Source organism: Erpetoichthys calabaricus, chromosome 1, assembly GCF_900747795.2.
Source record: "Erpetoichthys calabaricus chromosome 1, fErpCal1.3, whole genome shotgun sequence".
Taxonomy (NCBI): domain Eukaryota; kingdom Metazoa; phylum Chordata; class Cladistia; order Polypteriformes; family Polypteridae; genus Erpetoichthys; species Erpetoichthys calabaricus.
In genome coordinates, this window is record NC_041394.2 from 70,383,171 (window position 1) to 70,398,795 (window position 15,625).

The 15,625-nt window shown below is 37.9% G+C and overlaps 2 protein-coding genes across 4 annotated transcripts in view; one reads left to right on the forward strand and one right to left on the reverse strand.

Moving 5' to 3' along the window:
• Nucleotides 1-353: 353 nt before the first annotated feature.
• On the forward strand, nt 354-12,692 carry psmb8a (proteasome 20S subunit beta 8A). 2 transcript variants are annotated; one of them, XM_028801440.2, is made up of 7 exons: nt 354-474; nt 734-891; nt 2,891-3,035; nt 5,672-5,783; nt 7,036-7,165; nt 11,865-12,069; nt 12,513-12,692. In XM_028801440.2, the coding sequence occupies exons 2-7, from the start codon at nt 760-762 to the stop codon at nt 12,599-12,601; spliced, it is 813 nt and encodes a 270-aa protein (XP_028657273.1). In that variant the 5' UTR covers nt 354-474; nt 734-759; the 3' UTR covers nt 12,602-12,692. The 2 variants fall into 2 exon arrangements, with proteins under 2 accessions (XP_028657273.1, XP_028657281.1); XM_028801448.2 differs by having other exon boundaries at nt 472-496.
• A 323-nt stretch (nt 12,693-13,015) lies between these two features.
• The window catches only part of tap1 (transporter 1, ATP-binding cassette, sub-family B (MDR/TAP)), a 29,332-nt gene continuing 26,722 nt past the window's right edge, over nt 13,016-15,625 (reverse strand). For both annotated transcript variants that reach the window (XM_028801435.2, XM_051932973.1), the window contains exon 12: nt 13,016-13,705. In XM_028801435.2, coding sequence (XP_028657268.1) covers nt 13,475-13,705 — 231 coding nt within the window. In that variant the 3' untranslated portion in view covers nt 13,016-13,474. The remainder of the gene's footprint in view (nt 13,706-15,625) is intronic.

Sequence of the window (15,625 nt, forward strand, 5' to 3'; positions counted from 1 at the left end):
ACTGTGCCACCCTAATGGAATCCTAATTTTTAATTATTTAATACCGGTATCTGAAAAATGTGACGGGTTTGGAAGCATAATGATTCAAATTAGTTACACTACTTTTTCTTTCTTTATTTTTTTAATCTACAACAATCTGCACTAGTCTTAGTCATCAAAGAATACTGTGATACATCCATTGTAAAAAGCGTTAACTTTATTCTGTCGGTGGTGAAATATTAATTTTGAGAATCGATATTTTAGGAACATGTCACCGTATATTAAAACTGATTCACACTGTAATGTCAATGCACTCTGATGATGTAAAAGTGCAAAGTGTTGACAGCGAGACGGTAATCCGCCGCCCTGTAACGTAATTGAAAGAAATCTCCGCGGCCACTGCTGATGCTGTGTGAAAGCGGAAGCTGATTGGATGTCTTAAAAATAAGTTTTCTTTTCAAGATTCCGAGGTCTCTCTCATACACAGTCCAGTCGGTATGTAAGAAATCTTTAAAGAGTAATAACTTGCATATAAATCTGAATATTTTTATAGAAAATGGATAAGCAATGCAATGTTTAGCCGTTTAATATTTGTTATCAGCAAAGTGCCTAATGAATCTTAGACAATAACTGTTTCAATGTGATGAGTGTGAAATATAGTTAAATATTTATTTCTATTCATCGTATGAATTTTGCATTTATCCTACTGTGTATGGCGCAGATCCATGTGACTTCCTGGTTTTTCTGTCCTCAGGTACCGATCCACGTTAATCTTCAGAGATGGCGCTGCTGGATATCTGCCGTCACCAGGACTGGAAGGCAATCTTGACCCCCTTCGGAGCCCAGAAGTTCAGTGTCTCGTGCGGATCTGAAGTTACTTGTGATGAGTTTAAAGTACCAGTCGGTGTAGACGTGAGTAATAATACAGTTATTAGAACGATATTAATTGGACGGAATCCCCAATATTTAAAATTTGAAACATGAATGAGAATTTCTATCGATTTATGTAGAAGAAACCTGTTGCGGTTTTCGATTATTGAAAAGAACTAAAAGAGCGCTTAATGTTGTTTTGGCCAGAAAACAATTGTTTTTCTTATGAAAACTGAAAGTGAAACCGACTTTGCCAATTCTGCCTTATACAAAATAAATATCCATAAGTACGTTATTGTGAAAGTTTAATTAAACTTAAACCCCAGATAGTGTGTGGCTCTTAAAGTATTAAACATTACTTGAAGTTTTAATTTCTGTAATTTTGTCTGCCTTGGAGCATTCGGGGGTTGGGGTTCTTAGTCCCCAAAACACCCCAAAACCCATATAGTGACCGTACAGAAACAGAAACATACATAGGTACATAGGCCTCAGAAACATCATGGGTCCTTATGCTTCTGGGCCCCTCAGCCAGTGCCCATTGTGCCCATATGTTAAGAGGCCTTGGGTGATGAAATGTATTTACTAAAAGAAACTTAAAATGTTTCATGTTTCAGAAACATCAGCACCTGAAAGCATGACAGTTCTTTGTAAAACAGACTATTGAAAACTTAAGAGATAAGACACATCCAAACATTACTTTTATGCTTTTATCTGCTGTGAATTTGTTACAAGGGAGGAGATTTAAATTGCAATAATGAAAAATAGTAAATACCATATACTGCGGTGGGTTGGCACCCTGCCCGGGATTGGTTCCTGCCTTGTGCCCTGTGTTGGCTGGGATTGGCTCCAGCAGACCTCCGTGACCCTGTGTTCAGATTCAGCTGGTTGGAAAATGGATGGATGGATAGATGGAAGTACCGTATATGTGTCAAAAGCAATGTTTTTGCATTTTGAGTTTTATATCTGGTTTGGTGCATTAGGAATGGGTTTTCTAATTTTTGCAGTTAATGCATTTTGAAATGTTATCCTATGTACCAATTCATTTTCTTGTTTTTAAATAAATATGCACACTATATTGGTTTTATTTTCACTTGTTTATTTTCCTTGTCTTATATTAAGTATGTCAGTCATTAACCAACCCGCTATATATCCTAACACAGGATAACGGGGGTCCGCTGGAGCCAATCCCAGCCAGCATAGGATGCAAGGCAGGAAACAAAACCCGGGCAGGGCGCCAGCCCACGGCAGGGCGCGCACACACACACGCACACACACCCACACACCAAGCACACACTAGGGACAATTTAGGATCGCCAATGCACCTAACCTGCATATCTTTGGACTGTGGGAGGAAACCCACGCAGACACAGGGAGAACATGCAAACTCCACACAGGGAGGACCTGAGAAGCAAACCCAGGTCTCCTAACTGTGAGGCAGCAGTGCTACCCACTGTGCCACTGTGCTGTCTTGTCTTATATTGTTGAGTATAATTTTCAAAGTATCCATCCATCCATCTATCCATTTTCCAACCCGCTGAATCTGAACACAGGGTCACGGGGGTCTGCTGGAGCCAATCCCAGCCAACACAGGGCACAAGGCAGGAACCAATCCCGGGCAGGGTGCCAACCCACCACAGAATTTTCAAAGTATGCTAAAGTAAAAATTTTCATGCTGTAGACAGTTTTGGATTTATAGGAATTACATGGATCCTGAACACCTAAAAGTTTGTAAAATTAAATGAGTAAATTAAACAATTTATTAAACCATGAAGATTTTGTATAACTTAAGGATGAGTTTGTTTTATTCGACTTTGTAACACAGATGTAAACAATAGTTACCTTTAATGAAAATACTTGGTTACAAGTGAGCCATAAAATTAATTACTTGGGGAAAACCCATCTGACTTTTTATTTTTGACAAATTATGTACTTTTTTTATCCTTTTTCAGTTAAATTAGCACCATCCTTAAACGTCTACCCATTCAAATGGTTAACAAATTACATTCCAGAGTTGCACATTAATTATATCATTTATCTCTAGCCAAGCAAATTCATGAACACATTTTCAGAAAAGGATGGGAAACTGAAGTTGCAGTTCAACCATGGCACAACGACACTGGCATTCAAATTTCAGCATGGCGTCATTGTGGCTGTTGATTCACGGTGCACAGCAGGGAAATACATAGGTGAGCTTATGCAACATCCAGCAGTACCAACTGTAATGTACTCAGTTGTTTATCTACTCGTATCATGTATTATGTTTCTTTCTGAAGTTTTTATGCTTTTCACATAAATGTGTCTTTAATTAAATAATTTTACATGATTCTGTAATGGAACATTACAGTGTGGCCATATGTTAATTGTAGATCATATTATATGTATAGTAACAAATGACTTCACAGTATTGTTCAACTTCAATTAATTCTCATAATAAATACATTTTACCTTTAAAAAACGTTTTTAAAATGTGTTACTGCAGCACGCTGTTATAAGATTTAAACTATTAGAAATTTTAAGAATCAAACAGGAGTAGATAGGATTTTTGTGGACTTGACCTGGAAGTTAATATTATGTAAATACTCCAAATATGGGTTCTGATAATTGGTCTAAATTATATTTGAAGATAGTCCAATTTGTAAATTTAACGGGACGTGTAATACTCAAATAAGAAAGATAAGCTTAAATCAAAAGTAGTTTTGAAATTTAAGCCATTTCTTAAATTGAAGGAAGGTTAAAGAGTAGGCTATGGGTGCTAAAAGTATTTGCCCCCTTCCTGATTTCTATTTTTTTTTATTAAGATTCCAGTATTTATTGGTCTAATCGTGTTGTACATAATTTCTTCGATTTTTGATTATTCAAAAACTTATTTCTGATCTACAAACACAAACCAAAGAGAACCTGAGTAAACACGATACCCAATTATTAAATGATTGTTCGATTTATTGAAGAAAAAAGTTCACCAACACCTATCTCACCCATGTAACAAACTAATTGCCCACTAAAATTAATATTTGGTTGTTCCTCTTTCAGCAGCAACAATTGCAATCAAATGCTTATGGTAACAGGAGCTCGGTCTTTGACAATGGCGTGGAGAAATTTTGGCCCACCCTTCTGTAAAGAATTGTTTTAATTCATCCACATTGTAACATTTTCAGCTATGAGCTGCTCATTTAAGGGGTTCAAGTCAGGACTTTGACAAGGCCGCTCCTAAACCTTAATTTTGTTTTTTTCAGCCATACAAAGGTGGACCTGTTCTTATACTTCAGATTATTGTCTTGCTGCAAAACCCAGTTGCGCTTGAGCTTCAGATCACAGACTGATGACTGGACATTCTCCTTTAGTACTTTCTGGTAGAGAGCTGAATTCATGCTTCCTTCAGTTACAGCAAGTTGCTCAGGGACTAAAACAGCAAAGCATCCCCACACCTTCACGCTCCCACCAGCAAGTTTGACTGTGGACATGATTTTCTTATTGTCGAAATTTGTGTTAGGTTTAACAGGACCCAAGCCTTCCAAAAAGTTTCACTTTTGACTCATCAGTCAACAGAACATTTTCCCAAAAGGTTTGGGAGTAATCATGGTGTTTTTGGTAAATGTTAGACAAGCCTTTATGTTCTTCTTGTTTAGCAGTGGTTTTCCTCCTGCATCTCTCCCATGAATACCGTTTTTCCATGCTGTCTTTCTAATGGTGGAATCATGACTACTAACATTAACTGAACTGAGATATTCCTGCAGTTTTGTAGATGTTCATCTGGATTCTTCTGTGACTTCCTGGATGAGTGAGTTTTCTACACTCTCTTCTATGCCTTCCACTCGTGAGGAGATTTACCACTGCTCCAAGTTTTTTCCATTTGGACATGCCACCTCTCATGGCAGTTCGCTAGAATCCCAGGGTTTTAGAGAGTTCTTTGTAACCCTTTCCGGACTGATATATTTCAGTAACTTTGTTTCTTAGGTATTCTAGCATTTCTTTTGATTGAGGCATGGTGTGCTTCTTGTTGAGACCGTTCAGTCAACTTCAACTTGCTGGAAACATTCTATTTAAGTGATGTTTAGATTCATTAGGGCTGGCAGCAATCAAGCTTGGGAATATGCAGTCTAATTTTACACATTTTCATTTAAATTTGCTTCATTGGTTGATTAAGCAACTAAAGGGCTAGTTTTTCATGTGGGTGTTGGTAAACTTTTTATTTCAATAAATCAAATGATCATTAAAAGCAGCGTATTATGTTTACTCATGGTTGTCTTTGGTATTATACTAAATTTGTTGGATATCAGAAGCATTTAAGTGTTCTCAATTAGCAAAAATAAAGGAAATTAAGAATGGACAAAATATTTTCATGGCATTGTAGAATTTTCATTTTTTCTTACAATATTTATATAAAGATGTGAAATCTGTAATACAAAAATGGTTAACTCAATTACATTTATGTTTATACATACTTGATTATACTATTTTGTTAGAGAATGATGTAGAGGTTATGTAAGTAGAGTATAAACCAAAGTAATAAAATAAAATACAAATAAAAAAGAAAAGTCAATATAGATGTAACTAATATGATAAGGGACAAAGTAAACTCTGGAATGGTAGTAACTGGCAGGCTTTGCCCCACTGGGTATTTCAGCTTTTTTCATGCAGATTAACATGTCAATGAAAAACATCCCATCAAGTGTCTAAGACTGGAGTGGTGCCCTGTGAAGGAGGTAGTCTGAGGTGATGCCACACCTTCCATCAGTCTTTAGTCCATCTTCAATGTAAATAGATATTAAATATGTGTGTAATTTTGCAAATCATTCATCACCAACTCCTCTTCCTTTTGTAGACACACAATACTTTAAGAAAGTAATTGAGATCAACCCCTACCTATTGGGTACTATGTCAGGAAGTGCAGCTGACTGTGTGTACTGGGAGAGAGTTCTGGCTCAACATTGCAGGTACTGTTATGAATTCAATAGAAATGATACCTTTGCAACATTTATTCATCAATTTTTCAAATCCACTTCTTGTACCATGGAGTCACAGAGCCTAATGGGTACAAGGCAGAAACCAAGAGAGTTGTAGATGTTTCTCATATGTTTAGAGCCAGCAGTTAAAATAACCTGCATCTTTTTGGAATGGCCTAACAAACCAGAGACTGAGCCAGTCACCCCAGTCAGTGGAAATGGGAGGCACAGTGTCATTGTGCTGCTCTACTGCTACAACAGCCGCATTAACATTAAAATGGGTTTACTTTTGCTATAGTTGATCATTCTTTTACTAAATTTGCACAAAAGTTCATTTTTAAATGTATATACATGATTTAATAGATTACTGTAGTTTTATTAGAATTATTATACAATTATTAAAGAATATGATCTGTTTATCACCTTGCACTCTAATTTCTCTGTTCATATTGTATTGACATTTGACATAATGAGCTCTAGGAGTGACCATCTTATTTACACTCCATATTGTAATTCCTCATATAATAAGCAAGGCAAGACATTATTCCACTTGCATTATTACATAAATTAAAAACAATTAGCTTATTGTCATCTTCACAATTATTACAAAGTACAATTTGATTGCTTCAAACACAGAGATGTAAAACATCAATACACACATCCTGAATCTGTTACTTTATAGATCCATCCATCCATCCATCCATTATGCAACCTGCTATATCCTAACTACAGGGTCACGGGGGTCTGCTGGAGCCAATCCCAGCCAACATAGGGAGCAAGGCAGGAAACAAACCCTGGGCAGGGCGCCAGCTCACCACAGAATACACGCACACACACACACACACGGGACAATTTAGAATCGCCAATGCACCTAACCTGCATGTCTTTGGACTGTGGGAGGAAACTGGAGTACCTGGAGGAAACCCACGCAGACAAGTGGAGAATAAACCACTTATAAACCATGGAGAACATGCAAACTCCACGCAGGGAGGACCCGGGAAGCAAACCCAGGTCTCCTAACTGCGAGGCAGCAGCACTACCCACTGTGCCACCATGCTGCCACTTTATAGATCACTAAACCTCAATACCATCTATCATTACCAATTCTCATATTCAAATGCACAAGATAAAGATGTAAAGGAGAAATAAGAAAAAATAGATCTGAAAATAGTTCATGCTATTTAATTGATTAGGCATTTGGGGTTTAGATGTTAAAGTAATTCTTCACCTTTTTACATCACAGAATCTACAAACTTCGCAATAAAGAACAGATCACTGTGTCAGCTGCCTCCAAGCTACTTTCTAACATGCTAGCAGGATACCGAGGGATGGGACTGTCTATTGGGAGTATGATCTGTGGATGGGACAAAAAGGTGAGATCTGCACTCCTTTAGTGGTTAAAATGTGTTAGGGTTAATAACAAAATTAAGTCAGTATGCATATATTTTTATTACTTATTGTCTAGATGGCATAGTAACACAGTGATTAGTGCTGTGACTTCCCATCTCCTGACAGACAGATTCAGATCCCAGCCCAGATGCCATCTGCAAGGACTCATGTTTCATTTTCTTTATATGTGTTTCTCTGGGTATTCCTCCCATATTTCAAAGATGTTTAGGATGAGTTAATTGATTACAAATTGGACTGATGAGAATGAGTGTGGATACATACATGAGCACCCTCTGGGATACACTGCCATTCTGCCTCAAGATGATACCTGTCTTGCATCCTGTAATTCTGGAATACATTTTTGATCCAAATGACCAGTGACCTTGTATAGGTGTAAGTGGCCATTTAAAATAAATGTGTGAATGAATGGTTGATGTAATGTCCAGTCTATTTCTGCAGGAAGTCAACACATACCTAATACCTCATTATTTTTCTGTAGGTGCTTAAGAGGTGTGATCTGTCCCAATTATGTGCAAGTTGTGTTAATCAGCAGTGCTCAGTAGTATAAATAAATATGCACTGTGATGGATTAGAATGACTTTTTAGATGATGCCTGGATAAATCTGCTGTCATTTGCAATTCATTTTGTTCACATGCTGTCATTCATTTTTTCATTCATGCTACAGCTCTTAGCTCTTAGCATTGAAAAAGAGTTGTTTAGGAGTGATAAAAAAGCTTTAATATCAAAAAAAATGTAAATGTGTTTGCTTCATTTCATGCTTGTCTTTAACCACCATTGTATATTCTTGAGCCTATATTTAGGGCTGAGGGAATTCACCGATGTTCTCCCCATGTCTGCGTGGGTTTCTTCCCACAGTCCAAAGACATGCAGGTTAGGTGCACTGGCGATCCTAAACATATCCCTAGTGTGTGCTTGGTGTGTGCGTGTGCGCACCCTGCCCAGGGTTTGTTTCCTGCCTTGCACCCTGTGCTGGCTGGGATTGGCTCCAGCAGACCCCCGTGACCCTGTAGCTAGGATATAGCGGGTTGGATAATGGATGGATGGATGGAATTCACAGACTTTCTAAATCCACCAGGATATAATTCACAAAAGTACAATGAAAAAGACAAAATATCTTAAGCAAAACTTTTAACTTTTGTCAGGGACTGTGACAGAAGGCAATTGTGTTATTTCTCACAATGTCCAAATAACAAAAAACAATGGAAACTATTTTTGAATTTCAAGAGTCAGTGATTCCATTATTTTAGTGGAACTTAACAGCAAAAGTTTAAGTTTAAGTTAAAGACATTACGAATGAATCAGCCTTCAGACAATACATCTTTATTTCAGATTTAGCATTGTCACAAAGGAACTTAACAACAAAATCAGAATTTACAAGGCTGTGATAAGTGTTTCCTACTTTTCTGCCTTATTGTACATATTTTATAAAAGATTTTCAGATATTTCATGGCTTGTAGTAGTATTTTGAGATCCATCCATCCATCCATCCATCCATCCATCCATCCATCCATCCATTGTCTCCCGCTTATCCGAGGTCGGGTCGCGGGGGCAGCAGCTTGAGCAGAGATGCCCAGACTTCCCTCTCCCCGGCCACTTCTTCTAGCTCTTCCGGGAGAATCCCAAGGCGTTCCCAGGCCAGTCGAGAGACATAGTCCCTCCAGCGTGTCCTGGGTCTTCCCCGGGGCCTCTTCCTGGTTAGACGTGCCCGGAACACCTCACCAGGGAGGTGTCCAGGAGGAATCCTGATCAGATGCCCGAGCCACCTCATCTGACTCCTCTCGATGCGGAGGAGCAGCGGCTCTACTCTGAGCCCCTCCCGGATGACTGAGCTTCTCACCCTATCTTTAAGGGAGAGCCCAGACACCCTGCGGAGGAAACTCATTTCAGCCGCTTGTATTCGCGATCTCGCTCTTTCGGTCACTACCCATAGCTCATGACCATAGGTGAGGGTAGGAACATAGATCGACTGGTAAACTGAGAGCTTCGCCTTGCGGCTCAGCTCCTTTTTCACCACGACAGACCGATGCAGAGCCCGCATTACTGCGGATGCCGCACCGATCCGCCTGTCGATCTCACGCTCCATTCTTCCCTCATTCGTGAACAAGACCCCGAGATACTTGAACTCCTCCACTTGGGGCAGGATCTCGAGATTTTCCTAAAAAAGACATTAAGGTTTGACCATTTTTCATTTGATTGGTGTGCATATATGCAGTCATCAAATGTGAAATTCTGAATGCGTCACTAGTGAGCGCAACCCAATTAAATGCTTAAATGAATGACAAACCTGTGCTACCCTAAACAGTCATTGTTTTGCTTCTGATGTTAAACTGATCAAGATTATATTATCTGAAGTGGAGAGAAGTGGCTAACCACAACTGTTTGTTGCATTCTCATAACCATTAGGATTCAAGTATACTGTACATATGGCCAGCATCCTTTGAAATGCTATGCAGAGTGATCTTCTAAGGCAGAACATTGCTTTTAGCACCCAGGACTTGTGAACTCTAATGTGTAAACTTTCGTATGTTTTCAATCTGTTTTTCCATTACTGGCACTAAGGGATTGAAAATCAGCATGCCTCGACTGTGAGATACATTTAGATCCTCTTACAGCAAACGATTGCAGAATGAATTATGGATTTATGAGTGCAATTTGCAGGTTTGCTTGCTCTCTCCCATGTGGAAAAGAGTGTTTGTGGGGCACACAAGTAGCTAATAGTAATGTCTGAGCATCCCATAGTAATTCCAATTGAGAGCCCTAGTAAAGGCCTGAGCCACAGAATAAAAAAAAAAGAAATAGTTGGACCACAAAGTTAATCTTTTTTTCTCACACGTGCTGTCCATGACTTCCACATGCCTGTGCTAGATGAAGTTACAATATGTCTTAAAAAAACACTTGTAAACAGCAGAGCCTGAAAAAGAGTGTAAATAATCAAAGCTTCATAATTGAAGCATTATTGACAAAGTTTTGGGACCACCATGCCTGCCTGCAGACCATATTGGTAGTTTGTCCTCGATTAAGATAGTCACATCATATTTGAAGTTCTCTTTTAAAAATTTCTTATATTGTCTTTCCTAACAAAGGAATCTTCAGTGATCTAATGCGTATTACAGACTAATTGTCAAATGAGCCAATTTCTTCTACTGTGGCTTCATGACAGTGGTACAAAATAAATATACAGAATTATAAATAAAGTACTGCGGTGGGTTGGCACCCTGCCCAGGATTGGTTCCTGCCTTGTGCCCTGTGTTGGCTGGGATTGGCTCCAGCAGACCCCCGTGACCCTGTGTTCGGATTCAGCGGGTTGGAAAATGGATGGATGGATAAATAAAGTAAAACATTACTGATAACTGCAGATGTTTTAAGAAACTTGTCCAGCAAGATACAAGAAAATTTCAAATTTTTCTTCTACACTTACAGTAATGGCTATTAGGAAGCTATCAACATATGTTTTACACATGGCTTGCATTTAATCTACATTTTGTTACTGCGGGAATATAATATAATTAATAGGTAAATGTAGGAAAAAAGGAATGTTTTTGTAGTTAATTTTTCTAACAGCTTTGCTTAGCAGTCTACTTCCAGATATAAAATTGGCTGTTGTTTCAGTATTTAAGTTATTCTATAAACTGCCTGAAGTCCTATCGGAGATCTTCCTCGCCTATTTATACTTACAGCAAGAGCTCATTTTGCCCAAGGCTGTAAGAATATCTATAGTTCTACATTATGTAGAATTGTTTTGTACATTCATTTGTCTCATTTTATTTTAGAGGGCTCTGCATTTTGCCAGTGAAAGAAAGGCCTTTTTGAAGTTGTAGTTCTTCATTCTAGGAATTTATTACAGTATAATGGTTATTTGTGCATTTGTAGAATGTCAAAATTTATAACTTTAAACAAGATAAAACTGTTGCCTGAGGACACAGGTGTAAAAAATATGGAAAGTAAATGCATGAAGAAAGCACTTCTTTACCAGAACATTGGTGGGAGTGCAGAACAAATGATTGATGTACAGCATAGCTTTAAAGAGGATATCCTTCTTTACAGTAAGAAGCAACACACAAGTTACTAGGTAACCAAATTAACTACAAAAATTCAATGAACTCCTCGTATTTGTAACTTTCCTTATTTTCTAAGAAATTGCAAGAAAACCAAGATGCAAAACCTAAGTACATCATGCATCAAGTAAATATACACATCTGCATGTCACACACTCATTAGTGTGTATTAGTAATGTAATATAAAATTTAACATAAACGTAAAGTGGCAGAATAAAACAGTTAAAATGACCCATAGCATTTTCCATCTGTCTTGCTAAACCTTGTAGTCCAAAACAGGTGTGGGAGAGCAAGGCTGGAACTAAACCAGGGTGGGATGACACTTTTGCTGGGCACTTTTATTCACACACCAATGCAGTTTCTACCAGTTCAGTTTAAAGGTGACAATTAACGTAATCTGTATTTCTTTGGTATGTGGGAAAAAGCAGGGGATGATATTGTGAAGAAAACATGAACTTTGCAAAAAGAGTCAACAGGCCAGCGTTGGAAACGAGGTCTCTGGAGCTGTGACACTGCAGTGCTAATAACTGCAGACACACCAAATAAGAGCAGAGTAACATTACAAAAGTAAAGTTAATGATTAATTTGTTTTTCCTCATTAATCAGGGTCCTGGGTTATACTACGTAGATGAGAATGGTACCCGACTCTCTGGGAACATGTTTTCAACCGGCTCAGGACACAGCTATGCCTATGGGGTAATGGACAGTGGACACAGATATGACTTAACTATACCAGAAGCCTATGACCTGGCACAGAGAGCCATTTATCATGCAACACATCGTGATGCCTACTCTGGTGGCACTGTCAATAGTAAGTACCAACTATTACCTGCTAGTCTTTTTTCTGAATAGATGAAGATGACAAACACTCCTCACCACATGTTGCTGCCACAGTTTAATCATTTTTAGAACAGTTGAAGTCTTGAATTTAAAACTCTACCTCAAAAAGCAGTCTCACTGTCAGTTAGTCTGTTAATGTGGAGGTATTAAAATAAAGAAAACATGCAATACCCATAACAGAAGAGATTAATTCATCTCTTAAGGTATTGTTAACTTATCTTCTCTTTTTGTGATTATTAGTAATCTGATTTTACAGATGAGCATATGGATGTCATATAATTTTCATGACAAGTAAAATACAAATGGTCAAAGATTAATTTACAAAATATCGTAATTTTGCTTCGGAGTGTTAAAGCCATTAAGCTATGTTAATTATATTGCATTTAAATGTTTTTCTGATGATGTTTCTTTCAGTGTACCATGTGAAGCAAGATGGCTGGATAAAGGTCTCACAAGAAGATGTTGGTGAACTTTATCAGAAGTACTTAAAAGAAAGAAAATGACTGCAGTATTTTAGAGGGGTTTGAAACGAGGATCCGTTCAACTGTTGTCTAGTGTTTAATACACAAAAAATAAAACTTTTCTATTTAAGAAGATGTGTGTATACTTTTTTTGGGCTTGAAATTGTTATTTATCATTCCATAATTTATTATTTAGATAAACAATGTATTGATGCACAGACGCCTCACTGTATCCTCAAATACAGTACTCGTTTACTGTAATTTGCTTAAAAATTGCTGGACTTTTTTTCCTCTGGTGGCTCAATATCGATTAATCAGCGTTACACAAAGTATGCACTGTTAATCATGAATGTACGAATTAAAGCAAACAAACTTCTTAGGTTATCGAGCGACCTAAAAAAGTGCTTTAGAAACAACTTATTTGGTGTCAAAAGAATAAAAAAAATATATTAAAAATCTGACCAAAAGAAAAACATTCAATTTTAATTTTCCATTTGGTGACTAAATGGGGTAGAAAACTAGAAATATACAAGGAAACTGAGTTTTAAACTGGAAAAGAGATCTACAGTGATAAACAGTTTAAAATTTGGAGTAACCAACATTAATGCTTTCATAAATAACCAAACTTGTGCTCTTTGTTAATACTATTATTTTTACAGTGCTGGAGTCATTTTTAAATTACACCTTAGGTGCCAAATATTTACATGTAACTTCACACTGAAATTATTTTTCCAACTTTATCCCATAACATAAAATTAAAATAAGCACAGAACTTGTTTTCTCACTTCTACACCACAATACTGTGATGAAATGCCTTCTTCTGTGTGCTTGATCAAAGGTAAGGTCTTTTTTTATGTAAGCAGAATTTAGTCCAAGCCTAATCTTGAGTACTTTTCCAGTTATTTGTGTGAATTTCTATTCACACTCGGACTCCTGGTTGCCGTTGCGGTCAAAACCTTTCATCATCTTCTGGATGAGCAGATAATATGTGCCTTGCTGTTGCAGCAAATCTTTGTGCGTTCCTTGTTCCACCACCCTGCCATCCTCAAGCACAATGATTCTATCCGCTTTCTCCACTGTGCTCAGTCTATGAGCGATCACAAGAATAGAGCACTTTAGTTTTCTATTGAAGATGGCTGACTGCACCTGCAAAAGGCAAGAAAAAATAACAATATAAAAACGAAAAATTGTCAAGAATGTCCAATGCAGTCCTGCATTTCTTATGTGCCTGGGATATTTCTAAATACATTTATGGATAAGATTTAAAGATCCCCAAGTTTTTTTAAAACCACATTCTTAACTGGTTGTATTGATTTACAGCTTTGTGAAAAAAATTTAATAATTGAGAAATTTCACCTAAACCAGGTTGTAGTTAAGTATTCATGTCTTGGCAAAAGAAAGATAAAATTTTGAACTACTTTTTATTATTTCAAAAATCCTTTTATTTTATATAGTATCGGTCTACAATGAAAACTGTCATGAGGTACTTTACAAGTTGTCACACACGTGCGCATGGGAGGCAGCTAAAGGGCCTGAATAATGGTAGTTCCACAGCAGACCAGGGGGTGACGAGGTGCACTGACTTTCTCTCTCGATTCTCTGCAGACCATTCTTGGGAAATCCCACACGGTTACAGCACCCCAGAAGACGTCACTTCCGGGGCCAATGATGATGTCACTTCTGGTTCTGGTGTCAACGATGTTGTCACTTCCGGTCCAGATGACGTCACTTCTGGTCTCGGCCTTTAAAGCTGCCATCTTTTACACATCTAATCAGTTTTGTTTTGGACTCTGTACTGAGCACAGCTCAACAAAAGATACCCATTTACAGCTAGGGCATATTATATGGGTGGCTACCCCAAACGTTTGATGTCTCCTGTGTTCTTGTCACAAAGTAAATATTTAAAGTACAATCATTGCAATTTTTCAACAATTGGTACACAGTCTGGTTTGGACACTAGCTCAGAAACATCAATGACTCAAAGGTGGGCACAAAACGTGCAATCTTGTTGTCTAATTACTTATAGAACACACTGTCTTCCTGACTGCTGCTAATTTTTTAAGTAACAAAATTCTGTTTCTTATGAATCCTCCACCCTGGCCTGTGACCTACAGTTTTGCAGTCCAGCTAACTCTGCATATTGTGAAAGTTCCTCTCTGTCTTTGAAGGTGACACATACGGAAAAGCTCATATGACACCTAAAGGCTCACAAAGTAAATACTTAAATTTAGCATAATAATTATTGAGAATCAAAAAACAGAAACACTTTGAAAACCATGTCAAGAGTATTTGGTTAATTTATCCCAGTAAAATATAACTTGTTTATTTGTCATACTTGTTCTACACGCACTTGGCAAGAATAAATGTTGGGGTCCTGAGCTGTGTTTTCTTATTTTCTATCACAGAATCAAGCTGCTTTCATAAAAACGTTGAAACAACCTTGGTTTAAAGCAGTGAGTTATACTGAGGTTAGTGTGATAAACTGAAAAGAGTATTTAAAATTTATAATGAAAATATTACAGTCTTTAACTCATGTGAACAAATCCTGGAAACAAATCTGATTTGTACTTTCTCTTATACTACACATTTTTGAAATGGAGGTGAAAACTAGACTTGTCTCCAAATGTGTTCTTGCGAGCGTATCATATAGATTAAACATAACAGCTCTTGACACATTTAAATATAAAAGCTAACATATACAGTGTATGCTATATATATTGTGACCACTGCTGCTGCAGAATGCGGCAGCCCTTCAGAAACCCCCTCTTAAATGGTTTTTCAATGGGAAACAAACTCACTCTTACAGCTCCTCTTTGTGGGATCAGCTGCCGGTTTCATGGCTTGCCACGAGACATGCTCCTTGCACAGGGCTTCGAACATTTAAAAGATCGAGCCGCGGCCATTCTGAGGTCTCACTCTCCTGTCTCTCTTCCTCCAGACTCCCTCTGCTCCGGCTGCTACTACCGGCCTCCTGGGTCCCCTTGATGAAGAAGACTTTGTGTTGTTTTGAGCAGGACTCAGGGCCGATGCGTCAAGTTTGACAGCTATTCCTTGAGAGGCCAGATC